The sequence below is a fragment of the Triticum dicoccoides genome, chromosome 5B (assembly GCF_002162155.2).
Source record: "Triticum dicoccoides isolate Atlit2015 ecotype Zavitan chromosome 5B, WEW_v2.0, whole genome shotgun sequence".
Taxonomy (NCBI): domain Eukaryota; kingdom Viridiplantae; phylum Streptophyta; class Magnoliopsida; order Poales; family Poaceae; genus Triticum; species Triticum dicoccoides.
In genome coordinates this window covers 381891101-381906090 of record NC_041389.1, presented here as the reverse complement: position 1 = coordinate 381906090, position 14990 = coordinate 381891101, and the positions used below count along the sequence as shown (strand labels likewise).

Below are 14990 nucleotides of genomic sequence, written 5' to 3'. Positions count from 1 at the left end.
ATTGGGCCTACATGGGCCTCGAGGGAGAAGAGGGAAGGAGGCAGGAGGGGGCCGCGCGCCCCTCCCCTTCCTAGTCCGAATAGGACAAGGGAAGGGGGGCGGCGCCCCCCTTTTCCTTCCCCTCTTCCTCCTCTTTCCCCCCTTCTCCTATTCCAACTAGGAAAGAAGGGAGTCCTACTCCCAGTGGGAGTAGGACTCCCCCCTTGGCGCGCCCTCCTTGGCCGGCCGCCTCCTCCCCCCTGGCTCCTTTATATACGGGGGCGGGGAGCACCCCATAGATACACAAGTTGATCTATGGATCATTCCTTAGCCGTGTGCGGTGCCCCCTTCCACCATATTCCACCTCGGTCATATCGTCACGGAGTTTAGGCGAAGCCCTGCGCCGGTAGAGCATCATCATCGTCACCACGCCGTCGTGCTGACGGAACTCATCCCCGAAGCTTTGCTGGATCGGAGCCCGGGGATCGTCATCGAGCTGAACGTGTGCTAAACTCGGAGGTGTCGTACGTTCGGTGCTTGGATCGGTCGGATCGTGAAGACGTACGACTACATCAACCGCGTTGTGCTAATGCTTCCGCTTACGGTCTACGAGGGTACGTGGACAACACTCTCCCCTCTCGTTGCTATGCCATCACCATGATCTTGCGTGTACGTAGGAATTTTTTTGAAATTACTACGTTCCCCAACAGTGGCTATATCATTCAATTTAGTAAGATGTGCCACAATAGTTTCAGATTCATAACCATAGAAAGGATCAGATTCAACCAAAGTAATTAACTAAGGATCGACAGAGAATTCATAATCCTTATCAGTAACAAAGATAGATGAAGTGGAAAAGGTAGGATCATATTTCATTCCAGCATTCAAAGACTTTTCTTTCAGCTTAACCAACAGTTTCTTAAGATCATCTCTATCATTACAAGCAAGAAAGTCTAGAAGTTTCCTCATCCATAATATAACCCTCGGGTACAACAGGCAATTCATATCTAGGGGGAGAATCATAATCTTCAGTTTCAATAATATCATCAGTTTCAGTAATTTCATTCTCTCTAACCCTAGCAAGTTGTTCATCAAGAAATTCACCAAGTGGCACAGTATTATCAAGCAGAGAAGTAGTATCATCATAAGCATCATGCATAGCAGAAGTGGCATCATCAATAACATGCGACATATCGAAATTAATAGCAGGTGTAGGTGTCACAAGTTTACTCAAAACAGAAGGAGAATCAAGTGCGGAGCTAGATGGCAGTTCCTTACCTCCCCTCGTAGTTGAGGGAAAAATCTTGGTTCTTTGATCTTTAAAACTCCTCGTAGTGATCAATAGATACAAATCCCAAGTGACTCAGAGAATAGAGCTATGCTCCCCGGCAACGGCGCCAGAAAAAGGTCTTGATAACCCACAAGTATAGGGGATCGCAACAGTTTCCGAGGGTAGAGTATTCAACACAAATTTATTGATTCGACACAAAGGGAGCCAAAGAGTATTCTCAAGTCTTAGCAGCTGAGTTGTCAATTCAACACACCTGAAAGACTCAATATCTACAGCAAGGTATTTAGTAGCGAAGTAGTATGAAAGTAACGGTAACAGTGACAATAGTAACAGTAGCAGTTTTATAGTAATTGTAACAGTGGCAACGAAAAAGTAACGAAGCAAAGATCAATAACAAACGAGATCGTAGGAAATGGATCAATGATGGATAATTATGTCGGATCAATGATCGTAGGCAATGGATCAAGTATTCATCATGCAACGGTTGTAACATAGGGTGACACAGAACTAGCTCCAGTTCATTAATATAATGCATGCATGTATTCCGAATATAACCATACATGCTTATGGAAAAGAACTTGCATGCCACCTTTTGTCCTACCCTCCGGTGGCAGCGGGGTCATATTGGAAACTAAGGGATATTAAGGCCTCCTTTTGATAGAGTACCGGATCAAAGCATTAACACTTAGTGAATACATGAAATCCTCAAACTACGTTCATCACCGGGAGTGGTCTCGACTATTGTCACTCCGGGGTTACCGGATCATAACACATAGTAGGTGACTATAACTTGCAAGATAGGATCAAGAACACAAATATATTCATGAAAACATAATAGGTCCAGATCTGAAATCATGGCACTCGGGCCATAGTGACAAGCATTAAGCATAGCAAAGTCATATCAACATCAATCTTAGAACATAGTGGATACTAGGCATCAAACCCTAACAAAACTAACTCGATTACATGGTAAATCTCATCCAACCCATCACCGTCCAGCAAGCCTACTATGGGATTACTCACGCACGGTGGTGAGCATCATGAAATTGGTGATGGAGGATGGTTGATAATGACGATGGCGACGGATTCCCCTCTCCGGAGCCCCGAACGGACTCCAGATCTGCCCTCCCAAGGAAGAACAGGGCTTGGCGGCGACTCAGTATCATAAAACGCGATGAATCCTTCTCTCTGATTTTCCCCGAGCATGAATATATGGAGTTGGAGTTGAGGTCGGTGGAGGTCCAGGGGGGCACAAGGACGGAGGGCGCGCCCCCACCCTTGTGGCCAGGGTGTGGGGCTCCTTCACTTGATTCTTTCGCCAATATTTTTTATTAATTCCAAAAATCATCTTCGTGAAGTTTCAGGTCATTCCGAGAACTTTTATTTCTACAGAAAAGTAACACCATGGCAATTCTGCTGAAAACATCGTCAGTCCAGGTCAGTTCCTATTCAAATCGTGCAAGTTAGAGTCCAAAACAAGGGCAAAAAAGTTTGGAAAAGTAGATACGATGGAGATGTATCAATCCGCCACCGAGACTCCGCTGCACCATGTCGTCGAGACCCACTGGGGTTGCCACTGTAGATATGATGTTGCTCCACCTCTGGACCCCTCTAGCCAGCACTTGCTCCAAGAATGATGCCCCCTAGAGGGGGTGTGACGCTAGATGCTACCATTATCCGATCTGGGAGACCCAGGTCCAGGGCTTCCCCCAGAGTAAAGCCCCTTCCATGTGAGTCTATGTGGTGATCCAATGCCGCTACACTTTCGCAATCTCTCCGACAAATATGAGGTCCAAAGCAATGCCTCCAAGAAGGTAGATGATGCCACATGCCGCCACTGTTTGGTCTCGCAAGCCAAACCTGAGGTTTCCCTTGGAGCTCGAGGGACCGCCATGGTTACAATGCCCTCCAAGGAGGTTAGCGGCGTCTGTAGACGTCGCTGCACCATCTGCGCATGCAGATCTAGGCAAGGAATTTCTCCTTGGTGGTAGTCCCTCGAACAAGGAGAGCAGGAGGCAGAAGCGCTCATCGGAGATGCCCACCAAGGTTGAAGGAACAGTCGTGCCAGGCGAAACGTATCCGAGCACATGGCCCGAACCTATCCAACCCAACTCGACTAGAGGAGGCGGCGGGAAGAGGATCCGGGCGCACCAGCCCTGGATCTGCCGCCATCGCCTGCGCCCATCACCGCGCCATCCGTTGTGTGTCGGAGAACCAACACGCCATGACGCCCGGCCTGCGCCACGCCCTAGTCGAACACACCGGCCCACGCGCGGTCTCCCCGCATGAGAGGACTAGGGAGCCCTCCCGCCGCCACTGCCGACCAAGCTTCGCCCGGCCACGCTCTCCAGCGATGGCGAGGGAGGAGGAAGGAGGGGAGGGAACCGACGGCGACCGGGGCTGGGCGCCCCGGTGCAGCTTGAGGAACCGCACGGGAGGGATCCCTTTTTTTAGGACCGGGAGCTTAGGTGCCTTTGGATCCCTATGTAATGTATAGATATTTCAAGGCATTATAACGAGTGAGGCGTTTTGGCTCTCGGCCTCCTTGAAGACCAAATTGTCTCAAAAATTCGAAATTTGAACTTTCTGAAGAAAAAAATGTACAAGTCAACAAGGATGTTTGTGTATGTGCGTAAAATTCTAGTATAAAATACCTTGAAATGTGGTCTGTACAAAAAAGATAAATTCATGGCCTAGAAGGATGAATAGTATCGTGTGTTAAAAACCTCGGATTTGTTTTTGCATAACCTTTCACCGTATTTCGTCCTGAAAATTTACACGCTTGTGTATTATGCCTCCATGTATATCTATATTTTTCAGTATTTTTTAAAAATGTAAAAAATATGAACTTAGAATTTTTCAAAAAATGACCTCCATGGAGCTCAGCCTTCAAAAGGGATTTTGGCCGTTATAACCTCAAAAGAAAATAAAAAGAATGGGCTTGTGGATTATGAAAGTGGTTGGATGAATGATGGCACGACCTATCAAACTTTGGAATGCCACATGCCGTGTTAACTGATGCCATGCAGTGGCGGAGCGTAGTGGGGACAATTCCGGGCCCTGGCCCCCCCTTCCAAGAGGAAAATTTACCAAATACACTTACTTATCTGCTAATTGCTCTACTAATTATCCAGCGTCTCTGATCATCCTATCCTTTTCTATGTCATATACACTCATTTGGTCCCTCCTAATATTTGATTCACGCTCCGCCACTGATTCCATGTAAGTTATATGTTACAATAACGAAAACTTTAAGTTATCTATTCTAATATGATAGCCACCTTCGTGCATGCGGACGAGAGGCGATCGTGTTGTTGTCGTCTCACGTCATGTTTGCAAACTACTCTTTTATACATGTAAAGTTCCTACAAACTAAGAGACTCGTGAGTTCTAACTATACCATGCACCAGCACCATTATCAAGTATGCTTTATGTGATTTAGATGCATGCGTTGGTGTTACAACTTTTTTCTTTTTATGCGAAGCTTGACTTTGAGAAATTAACCTCAACTGAGTTATATATGCAAATGACTAAAAATACACTGTTGGACATATAGGTATTTGTGAAAATGTTAATGTTTGTGGCTGTTAATGTTTTAGTCCTAGCTGACTTTGTTGTGCTTGACATGCCCAAGGACGATAATTTATCTATTATTATTTGGAAAACTTTTATGAACACTGCATGGATTCTTATTGATTGCAACCAAGGCAGTGTCGCTTTAAATATCAAAGGAAATCAGCATATTGTTTATTTCCAAAAAATTCGTTGATGAAAATAAATATTGCCATCCACTTAAAAAGGGGGTGGCTATTGGGAAATGAGAATTCTTAGTGTCTTCTCGTAAAAATAAATATCAATCATTATGGTTGGGTCTATTCCTACCCAAGTTGAGGTAACTTGAATAATATTCGATGTGGAATGATTTGCATTTCATGGAAGATTCATTAATAGGCTTTATCACTCTTATTAGTAAATTATTTCCATGATTACAAAGTCATCTATATTAAATACTCCCTTTTGTATGACTTTTATTTTAAATTTTCTAAACTATTTTAAATTGCTCAAAATGAATGATTTTTTCTTCATAAAACCATTTTACTCAGTATTTTTAAATCATAATAATTCTCATTTCTTATAAAAATCCATATGTTCTTTTATCGAAAATGAGGAGCATCGAGCATGTGGGCCACCATTCTTATTTGAGAAAAGTGTCTTAACTATAGCACTAACGATCCTAGACAACAGTGAAAGCTTGATTGGAGCTAAGAACTATTTCCAAAAGGATCCCTTTCACTCTTTTGTCGAAACATCTTTCTTTGTCTAGTCCAGTCTGACTTAAAATGAGTGGCCCATGGCCAGCCACGCGCGCTAGCTCTAGGCCACTTTCCAAGAGCATGTGGGGCCCACCTGGTACCCCTCGTGTGGTGCTTGGGCTAGGAGGTCTTCTTCCTCTCCGAAAACACTCTCCATATTTTTCAAAAAAAATCCTGAGCTTCCAAGCTGCCATTTTCGATCCTTTTGCTCATTGCATCATTTTTTGTTTTTTTATGAAATTGTTCCTTGGTATGTGACTCCTCTTCTCATCCAAATAGAATTTGTGTAATGCTCTATATCATGTTATCATTGCTACTGTTGTTGCTTCTAAAAATGAGCTTGCATGATGATTTAGATTATTTTGGAGTAGTTTTGATGCTTGATATAGTTACTACGTATAAGCTTAGAGGCGTTGTCTCCCGCGTTTTTGTGAAAACAATCTTACCTTTTATTTGCATGTTAAATAATTTGAGAATTTGAGTTCATAGATGTCCAATGTTGGAAAGGTTGTTGATGCCTCTTCCTCAAGGTTAAACTCCAATTATGTAGCCGGATTATTTCTTATCGGCTGAGTTGGGCATTCGAGACAACTTCTACGAGCTCATTACCAACTAAGGTTTTGCGCGAATTTGCATCAACGAGACTCCTACAGTCCTACTTATGTCAACTTGACTGAAGAACTCGTTTCTACTTTTAAATTATATATACATTTTAACATACGGGCAAGAACAATTCTCGCAAAAAAGAAAAAAAAACACAGCAAGAACAAGCTTGGATAAGGGGTGCAGGGCGGCGCCCGATCCGCCCCGCTTAGTAGACAAAACAGATTTTGGTTAGTTATAAATATCCCTCTCAGATTTATTTAAGATTTAGTTCAATTTGAACTAATTCTCTATTTATGCGGGACTTTGCGGGACGCCCGCTTGCATCCCTAAGCTTGGTACATGTTCTGCATTGCTGAACGACCAAGATCTGAATGCCGATTTTTCTAACCAAACTACGGTGGACAACGGGGAATTACATCATAAGTGCATAGCAATAGACTCCAACCAAAGTGCAATGCCCAGGGACACAAAAATTTGGTCCAACTGGTATGACGTTCTGTCTGGTCTCTCTTTTATATATACACATATACAGCTTAACGGTTAATGCTAAAAGTCAGACGTATATGCAACAGATCAACTAATTCTGAGTTTCCGAGGAACAACTTCAACTCCCACTTCTGAACGCCCGTAGCCACCTTTGTAGCCTCTTCAAGCTCCAGCACTCTGATCCTCTGCCGACCGACTGGTTACGTTGTCAGCGCGTTGGGCAGCGAGGAGTGAGAGCCGAGCACCTTGCCACCGACGTCCGGGAAGCTCTCATGCCCAGGCAGAGGCACCACCCTCCCGTCCTTCTCGACCTTGATGGGGTACCTCATGAGGTGCCCCTTCATGTCCACCATCTGCGGTGACACAAAGCACGCCCAGTTATCCTCCGCCATCTGGTTCACCAACTGGACACACTCCATGGACTGCGGCTGACGGAAGCACTCCTCCACCGTGCCCAGATGCTCCGCCCACAGCGACATCCGGTACCCATACACCTGCAGACAGAAAGAAATGGTTGGAAGGCAACAGCTCTAGCCACTTCTGCAGAGGTGAGTAAAGAGAGGAGGGCGTGCCTGTCCTCGCGGAGGACCTTGGCTTCCTGCCCAGCTGTAGTGTGGCTGATAGGCGCCCATGGCGATCTCGGTGTCCCGCAAACCGTCCAAGGACCTCTGGTTTATATTGGCTGAGCCGATGAGAACAAACTCGTCATCGATGATCATCCCTTTCGAGTGCACGTAGATCATGAACCTCCTGAACTTCTGAGCCAGACGCTGGAGGAGAAAAGGAAAACAACTTTTTTATGTGATGTGCATATTGCATATATTTAGCAAATTATAGGAGAAGAGAATGAAATTGAGTTACCATCGGGGAATTCTCATTAGAATGGCTTGTCGGTGCAGGAACCACGGCTGTGACTTCACGCTTACCGAGGCAGTAGAAGTTCAGGTAATCCTGTGGATGGGCATCGTCCAACCCTTCCTTTCGGAGAGCGTCTGCGATAATCTTGTACATCATGGACATGGTTTGCCCCTTGAAGAGATAAAACAACTAACATCAGCTCACATCAGTATCTCTAGCTCAATGAATGCTCTTGTCACAAGAGTTAGGTTCATGACAAAACTGTAATCTGATCATGCGGCACAGACCTGCCAATAGAGGATCTCCTGCATAGGAGCAGTTGCCGGATTACCTTCAGGCCACATTGGTATGATAATATAAGCTGCAAATGGCTCCCTTGCTGCGATCTTTCTTGCAATCTTTATGGCCAGTTCAATTGGTATTAGGTTCTCTGCACCTGTTCCCACATGAGTATTCAAAGATAAGCTGGATGCCTCGATTGGCCTTATCCTTGACAGGAATCTGTACATCAGATATAGCACATAAAAAGTGCTAGTTTTCGTAAAAAGAAACCAATGATGTACTTCTCTTTTTCGTCATAAAAAGCTGTGAAAAGTCCAACCATTCCTCAGTCAAGGTTCATAAATGCTAAAATATGCTTATTAATTTGTTGCTATAAAATATAGTGGGCATGGAAATTAAATAATGCTTCTAGTATTCGAAAGTGTGAAGCATGGAATACTACAAACTCATGCAATAATGCAGAAGGGATGGTGTGGCGCAAGTATCTAACTTGCGAAATGGAAGGGCAAAGCACAAAACAAAAACGAAACAGAAGAGATTACTGTAACTGAGAAACAACTTCATTACCTGCACCTCTATGTGAAGACCAGTAGTACGAAGATCCAATAAAATACTGGTTTTCAATATAGACAAAGTGTTGTGCAGATCTGATGGCTTTTACATACGCATTGTGTATGCTCTTGTCTATCTGCAGATTCTTTGCACAGACAAGATTCTGCACAACAAAAGATAAATGAGCATCTCACTGCTATGAGAAAGCTTGAAGTTCTGATAAAGTTAAAACTCCATCTTTTTAAATCAACTTAAATAATCATGTTGCATTTTTGCATAGCTATTTCAACTGGTGAAATGAACACTACCTGTGACTCGGCTTCTTGAACATCTTTAGGAAATCCCTTTACCGATCCTGAATCAATGGATCGGAAAATCTAGCCAAAATAAACAAGGTGGTGATATTTATCTAATAGACGAAAAAAGAGGAGAAATTGCACCAAGGTGATGCATCCATGATTTGTATGTATGCATAAAATATAATACCTGTACATGCCAGTTTTCTGGGTCATTTTCTTCACAAACATGTGCATTTAGCTCATCTGCAGAGGGCGAAACAATCCATGACATCCGGTTTATTTTAACCAAAGTATCATGATGCCAACTTACAGCTCTTCTGACACTGACTTTCCATTTTGCGGATTTTTTCCATCTCTGTTCAAAGTTTGTAAGCATGTCATATGCAGCTGGACCCTCAATCTTGCAATGTAAATCATGCCATGGCTGTCTCGGTCCATCAGACTTATTCACCTGAAGTTGCAGAAAGAAGGATGTTCTAAATTTTAGCATGTCGGAAAGTTGTTTTCTCAGCTATAGCTGTTAAAAATATAGAAGAATCAGTAATATAGTTAGGGAACAAACATAGAGTTAACTGTTAGAGAATTACAGGGAACGTGGGATTATGGAAATCATCCTTGAAGACAGTAGTAAGATCCTTGAAAAGCCTGTGTTCAGGTGTATCATATCTGCCGTCACACAAGTCGAGACCGCCAAGAAAAGCTGTTATTTTTCGATTGTTTCCAGTGGCTTGAGTGTCTACAATTACACATTTCTGATGGTGTGTAAACAAAGTTCCTACAACCTGGAGAAGGGATTTTGCTTCAGAAACACCCGAATACATAAACATTGCTGAAATAAGTAGTAATAGTGAATTATAGGCATCTGTTTGTTGGGCAAAAATTCATTATGCTTGTCATGCATGACAACATGCATATTCTTGGTATGTACGTTGTTTAACTTCTCGAAAGGATAGCATGCAAGATGTTAGGTCTTGAAAAGTGAAAACTGACAACATATAGGGAGGAAACAAATATGGGAAATATATGCAAGATGTTAAGCTTAGTGCATACAGGATAACTACCACCATGAGGTTAGCAGGACGGCAGAATGTAAGGGAATGGAGTAGAACATAGGTTATGGGTGATAAATGAGAGAGGAGGGTTAGGTAAAATATTCTTGTTGACTAACCTGATAGATAGAGAGATAGATACTCATACACGCTGGTTCCCCTTATATAATGAGAAATCACTTGACCCTTCAATAATTTACTTTTTATTTATTCGACTATTGTCTAATATGGCCACAGCCACACGCATGACAGCAAATAAAAATGACTGGTTGATATGCAGAATATGCAGAAGTATAGGTACACTGTATGTATGTGACAAAAAAAGGAAAGAACACACAACATCCACACCTGCTGCTTGAAAATGCTCATTTTGTTGCTAGCATAACGAGGAGCTAACACACAGTGGACACCTGAATGCCTGAAAAACTTTCGAGCTTCCTCATCATGTGTATGCATCAGTCCATCCTGCATGCAGCCTACATCATTTCTATCAGACTACTCTTTTCTATACTACTTATAAAAGAGCAAACATAATCTTTTTTAAGTGCACCCCACAAAACGTACACGGATACATTACCACCGCATGATTAGTCCCACTAAACTTAATCTAACGGCTAGCCTTAACCTGATATGTTCTCTGTGTGCACTTAGCAATTTACATTGACTGACCGTACTCCACCGTGAAGGAAAATATGAAGTCCACGCCTGGTCAATTAGGAAACTATAATCACGGACACATCCTATTAAGAAACTAATCACAGACGCATCTAATTATTAGGAAACTAATCACAAACGCATCCTATTATTAGGAAACTAATCACGGGTGCATCCTATTATTAGGAAAATAATCACGAGCGCATCCTATTAGGAAATTAATCACGAACACATCTAATTATTAGGAAACTAATCACGGACGCATCCTATTAGATAACTAATCACGAACACATCTAATTATTAGGAAACTAATCGCGAGCGCATCCTATCGTCTCCTATCAGGGAATCGCGATCGCGAGTCGCCTGTCGTCACCAGCCCACCACCCACGCGAGCCACAACGGGAGACATGCGAAGAGGAGCTGCGGCTTCCTCCGAACACGCACACGTGCCGTCGCCGCCTTCGTCTTCTGCCTGGAGGGCAGGTCACTCTTCTACTGACTGCAACAACTTCGCATCATACAGAGAGACCAACCATGTTTCTCCGAATATCTTGAATCATGATCCTTATGACTTCATCTCTACTACTTATAAGAAGTACATTTTTTCATTTGACTATTTTCCTGACTTGGGAGGTAAGGTATGTTTTATCCACTAGAGTTGCTAAAATTGGAAGCATATCTGCAGTTTTTTCTTTCTAAACCGGCATTTGTTGGCCCTTTTTTGCCACTGTTATTCTTACAAGTGGTAGCCTACGTATCATTATTACTACGAACTTAGAGGATATTTGTTATATTGTCAAAATTTTAGAATGTTGAGCCCTTAAAGAAATGTGTAGTACTCAACTAACTGTTCCAAGTTGTCATATTAATGCTTTTGTCCAGTGATTAACAAGTATAATTACGCAATTTATCAATGTAATTTTTATTTGGTTGACATGTTCTATTTTCATAATAAAGTAAGTCACTTTTCTTGCTTCCAGACATTACAACACTTGTGGTGTAATAGTAGAATCGGATGGTCCAACTAGCATTTTTTTGTCTTGTTTCACAGCTGATTCTATGGAGTCAAGACATCTCTACACTTCTCTATGTGACAATGGCTTCCTCTTTTCAACAAACCATAGAGGTCTCTTCCTACTATTGTGTGGTTGACACTCAATTGTAACAATAATTCTTGACTGGAGTTTGTTGGCTGAAACGGTTCCTTAGCTTGTCCTAAGTGACATTTTCATGTGTGATTATACTTGCATAAATGTGTGCATATGGAGAATCATGATGAATCTTCTAAATAATTTTGAGTTTTATACATTGGAAAAAGTGGGTGGTCTTTTAATACAAGAGACATGTTGATTAAGGAGAAACGATATTTCAAATTATTTGTATGAGTTGGGAATAAGAGATTGTGTACTTTATAGGGAAATTTCAAATTTATGAATAAATTGTCTTGTATTAAGTATAGTATAATGTGTTAATCCAAATAGACGCGTGTTGCACGTGCACACTTATTAGTTCAAATAGACGTGCGTTGCACGTGCATATTTACTAGTGTGAACAAAACAGGCAAACAAGCTCACGTCTTCAGGAAAACATCGATAAAAATTGGAAAATACGGGTTTGGTTCTCTTGAATATGATATTTATCTAGTTATATATCATATTTAAGTAAGATACAATGAAACATGAAACTTGCAGGTTTCTTGAGCCCTTGGGTATTTTTATTGACAACAATAATATCTAGATTCAAGTGATGAGACTGACACCAGAAACATTGAACAAGAAGGGAGATAGCTCCATCACAAAACTGTCTACCCTTTTAACTTATTCACATCATTCACCCAAAATTTCAGAATTCTCAAAAAGCAGTAACAAGATATTAGACAAGAGCATTATTCAATTCATGCTTGTTATTTCTGTCTACGTTTTGGAGGAAAAACTACACGGTAGCATCATAACTAATAATGTGATGCCAAACTTTGATGTACAGCCATGTCAGTGAAGGATTAAATGAAGAGGTTCAAGGGTGAGCCAATGGACGATGTGGAATAAAGCCTACCGTTTTCAAAAGAAATTTGTCGTGTGATGTTTTGTCATCCCAAAGCAACACGATAACACGAACTCCCTCTTGAACCTTGCTTTTCAAAATCTCTCCAATGGTTCGTGGGACTCCATTGGGCAAAGGTTTTGTCGATTCCCGTAGAAGATTGATAGGGTGATATAATGACCAGCCAATAAGGTAAATAAGGTGATGAGCCTCGACAATTGCATGGCAAATGTCTTCCCAGCATTTATTTTGTTCATATGTCCTCCCACCTTCAATTTCAATGTTAGGACGAAAATCATCAGGAACATGGGCATCTTGATATAGACTGACCCTACCACCCTTGCGAAGAGGAAAATAAGCATTTGGTACACCAATATTCTCAGTACCACCGGCACCAACTCCGTCCTTGTACAGCGGATTCTGATCAAATGGCTTATACTGGATAGACAAATTGAGTTCAGGAGATATCTTCGGGCTATTGTAGTGACCAGAGATTGGAAACCAGCCACTGACAACATCCCCTTCTGTGATCTGTTCAACTGGTACTGAAGCAACACCTATAAGCTCAGCCCCAAAGACATCATCGTCCTTTACATGAAACTCGAGTCTGCTAACTGAGTGGGCAACCTGAACATAGAAGTGTTCATCCCATTTAGGATTCTCCGAGTTGTTAATGACTCGAGTTTGTGCCACCGTTGCACCTGAGAGGCAAACCGAAACATATGGATCACTAGTAATGATCTTCCTCACGTCTGGTTTTGGATTAGAATTCCCGCAGTTGGACCTGCAAGCACCATAGCCAGTGAAGCATTTCCGGATCCTTTCGGTCATGAGATCCATATTGGGAAGACATTTTGCTTCCACTATCTGTATGTCCAAGTCTCCATGTAGGAGCATACTAGTCCCGGTTTCAGCAGAATGTTTCCCCATTGTATGAGGGATGAGAAAAAACAGACCACAATAAGGTGCATAAGCTAAGCTTTCATTTATCCTGGAGAACCATCCTTTGCAATTCAAATCACATTAATGGATTATCCAAATGGTACCTGGAGAGTGAAATGTAGTTTTGATAAAGGTACTTCACTTCATACGAAAGCATGAAAAAATGATCACATGAGATTCTATAATGTTTACAGTAATGTTTCGGAATCCCTTGTTTGGGCAACGGTACTCCATTTCATCTAGTAATATTCTAGATCTAGCCTGGGCCTTGTATTGAATGTGGCTACAGGACAATGGGATTGCTCCAATTACAAAATTTACACGGCATAAAAGGCATGGTTACACATGGACAAGATGAGTAAGATGGAGCGATTCATTTAAAAGAAGGAATCGATTCTTTTACGCGCCTGTAATAAATTATTGCAATTCACATGCCCCTCAACAAGAACAAGCAGAAGAGACAGAGACATTACCTCACCGGAGAGGCAGAAGACGCGCCCGATAGAGAGAGGGAGAGGCGCGCGCGTGTGGTCCGCGCGCGGGAAGAGAAGAGGATGAGACGGCCATGCCGGGGGCTGAAGTTGCTAATTAATGTGTCGTCGGCCATTTTGCGTGGGAGAGAGATCAGACGAGAACAGGTCCAACCCCCGTCAAGTTAGGGACGCCCTATTTAGGATAGGAAACGGGGAAAATTAAGAAACCAAGGTTACTTTTTTCGGATGTCGATCGCGCGGTCGCGGACATCGAGCCGGGCGTCCGTGATTGCCCGCATCACTGGTAAAGCCGTGCCCGGCAGAGAGGCAGGCGTGAGCTCGGGTGTCGTGGTTCTCGAGGATGGAGGCCGCCCCATCGGGGCCAATGCAAGCGGCGACAACTCTCTACTGTTTGGCGGCGGCGGAGGTGGACGCAGCGAGTGAGCGGAAATGGGGGAATAGGTAGAGGGAGACCAGGGTTTTTCTTGCAGGTGCGGCAGATGGTGCTGGAGATGGCCGGAAGCGGCAGATCGTGGCGGCGGCGTGGTAAGGACCAAGGAGAGAGAGGTGGGAGGAGATTTTTTTTTTTGAGATAGAGAGAGGTGGGAGGAGATGGAGAGGCCAAGGAGGTGTTTGGTTCCAAGGACTTTTTTATGTTGGGACTAGAAAAAGTCCCTAGCAAACCAAGCAGGGTGGAACTTTTTGAGACCTTTTGCTAAAAGTCTTTAGAATCATCTTCTTGAGAGTCTTTTTCAAAAAGTCCTAGGGACTAGAAAAAGTCCTAGGACTAGAAAACCAAACACCACCCAAGTGTTTTGCTGGCATGAATGGGCTCGACGACTTAGCATCTCCAAGGGCCGCGCAGGGCCAAAAAAGGGGTTTAGAGCATGTCTAGTAGTACCTCTAAACCCTCAAACCCTCAAAAATAACCGCTTTTTTCTGAGTTGAAAAAAATGCAAAACTAGAACCCCTAAATCCTCACCCTAAAAAAAGTAAGGGTCCAACCCTCAAACCCAATTTCAACTTCTAGAAGCAAGGGTTGGAGAGGGGCACTCGACCCCAACCCGCACTCCCTTCCCCCGTCGCGCGGGAGGGAAAAATCCCGTCCCCAACCTCCCGCCTCCTCCCTCCCAAGCCGCCGGCCGCCGCCGGCCGCCAATCCGGCC

At 43.1% G+C, this 14990-nt stretch overlaps 1 protein-coding gene across 3 annotated transcripts; it reads right to left on the bottom strand.

Moving 5' to 3' along the window:
• Positions 1-6601: 6601 nt before the first annotated feature.
• Positions 6602-14434, bottom strand: LOC119309295 (phospholipase D delta-like). 3 transcript variants are annotated; one of them, XM_037585316.1, is made up of 11 exons: positions 13825-14434; positions 12422-13455; positions 10064-10180; positions 9254-9448; positions 8854-9117; positions 8676-8744; positions 8383-8530; positions 7821-7969; positions 7537-7704; positions 7248-7445; positions 6602-7169 (listed from the first exon to the last, which is right to left on the bottom strand). In XM_037585316.1, exons 2-11 carry the CDS (start codon positions 13337-13339, stop codon positions 6876-6878), a joined length of 2520 nt encoding a protein of 839 aa, XP_037441213.1. In that variant the 5' UTR covers positions 13340-13455; positions 13825-14434; the 3' UTR covers positions 6602-6875. The 3 variants fall into 3 exon arrangements, with proteins under 3 accessions (XP_037441213.1, XP_037441214.1, XP_037441215.1); XM_037585317.1 differs by lacking the exon at positions 10064-10180; XM_037585318.1 differs by lacking the exon at positions 13825-14434 and having other exon boundaries at positions 10064-10191; positions 12422-12559.
• Positions 14435-14990: the final 556 nt, after the last annotated feature.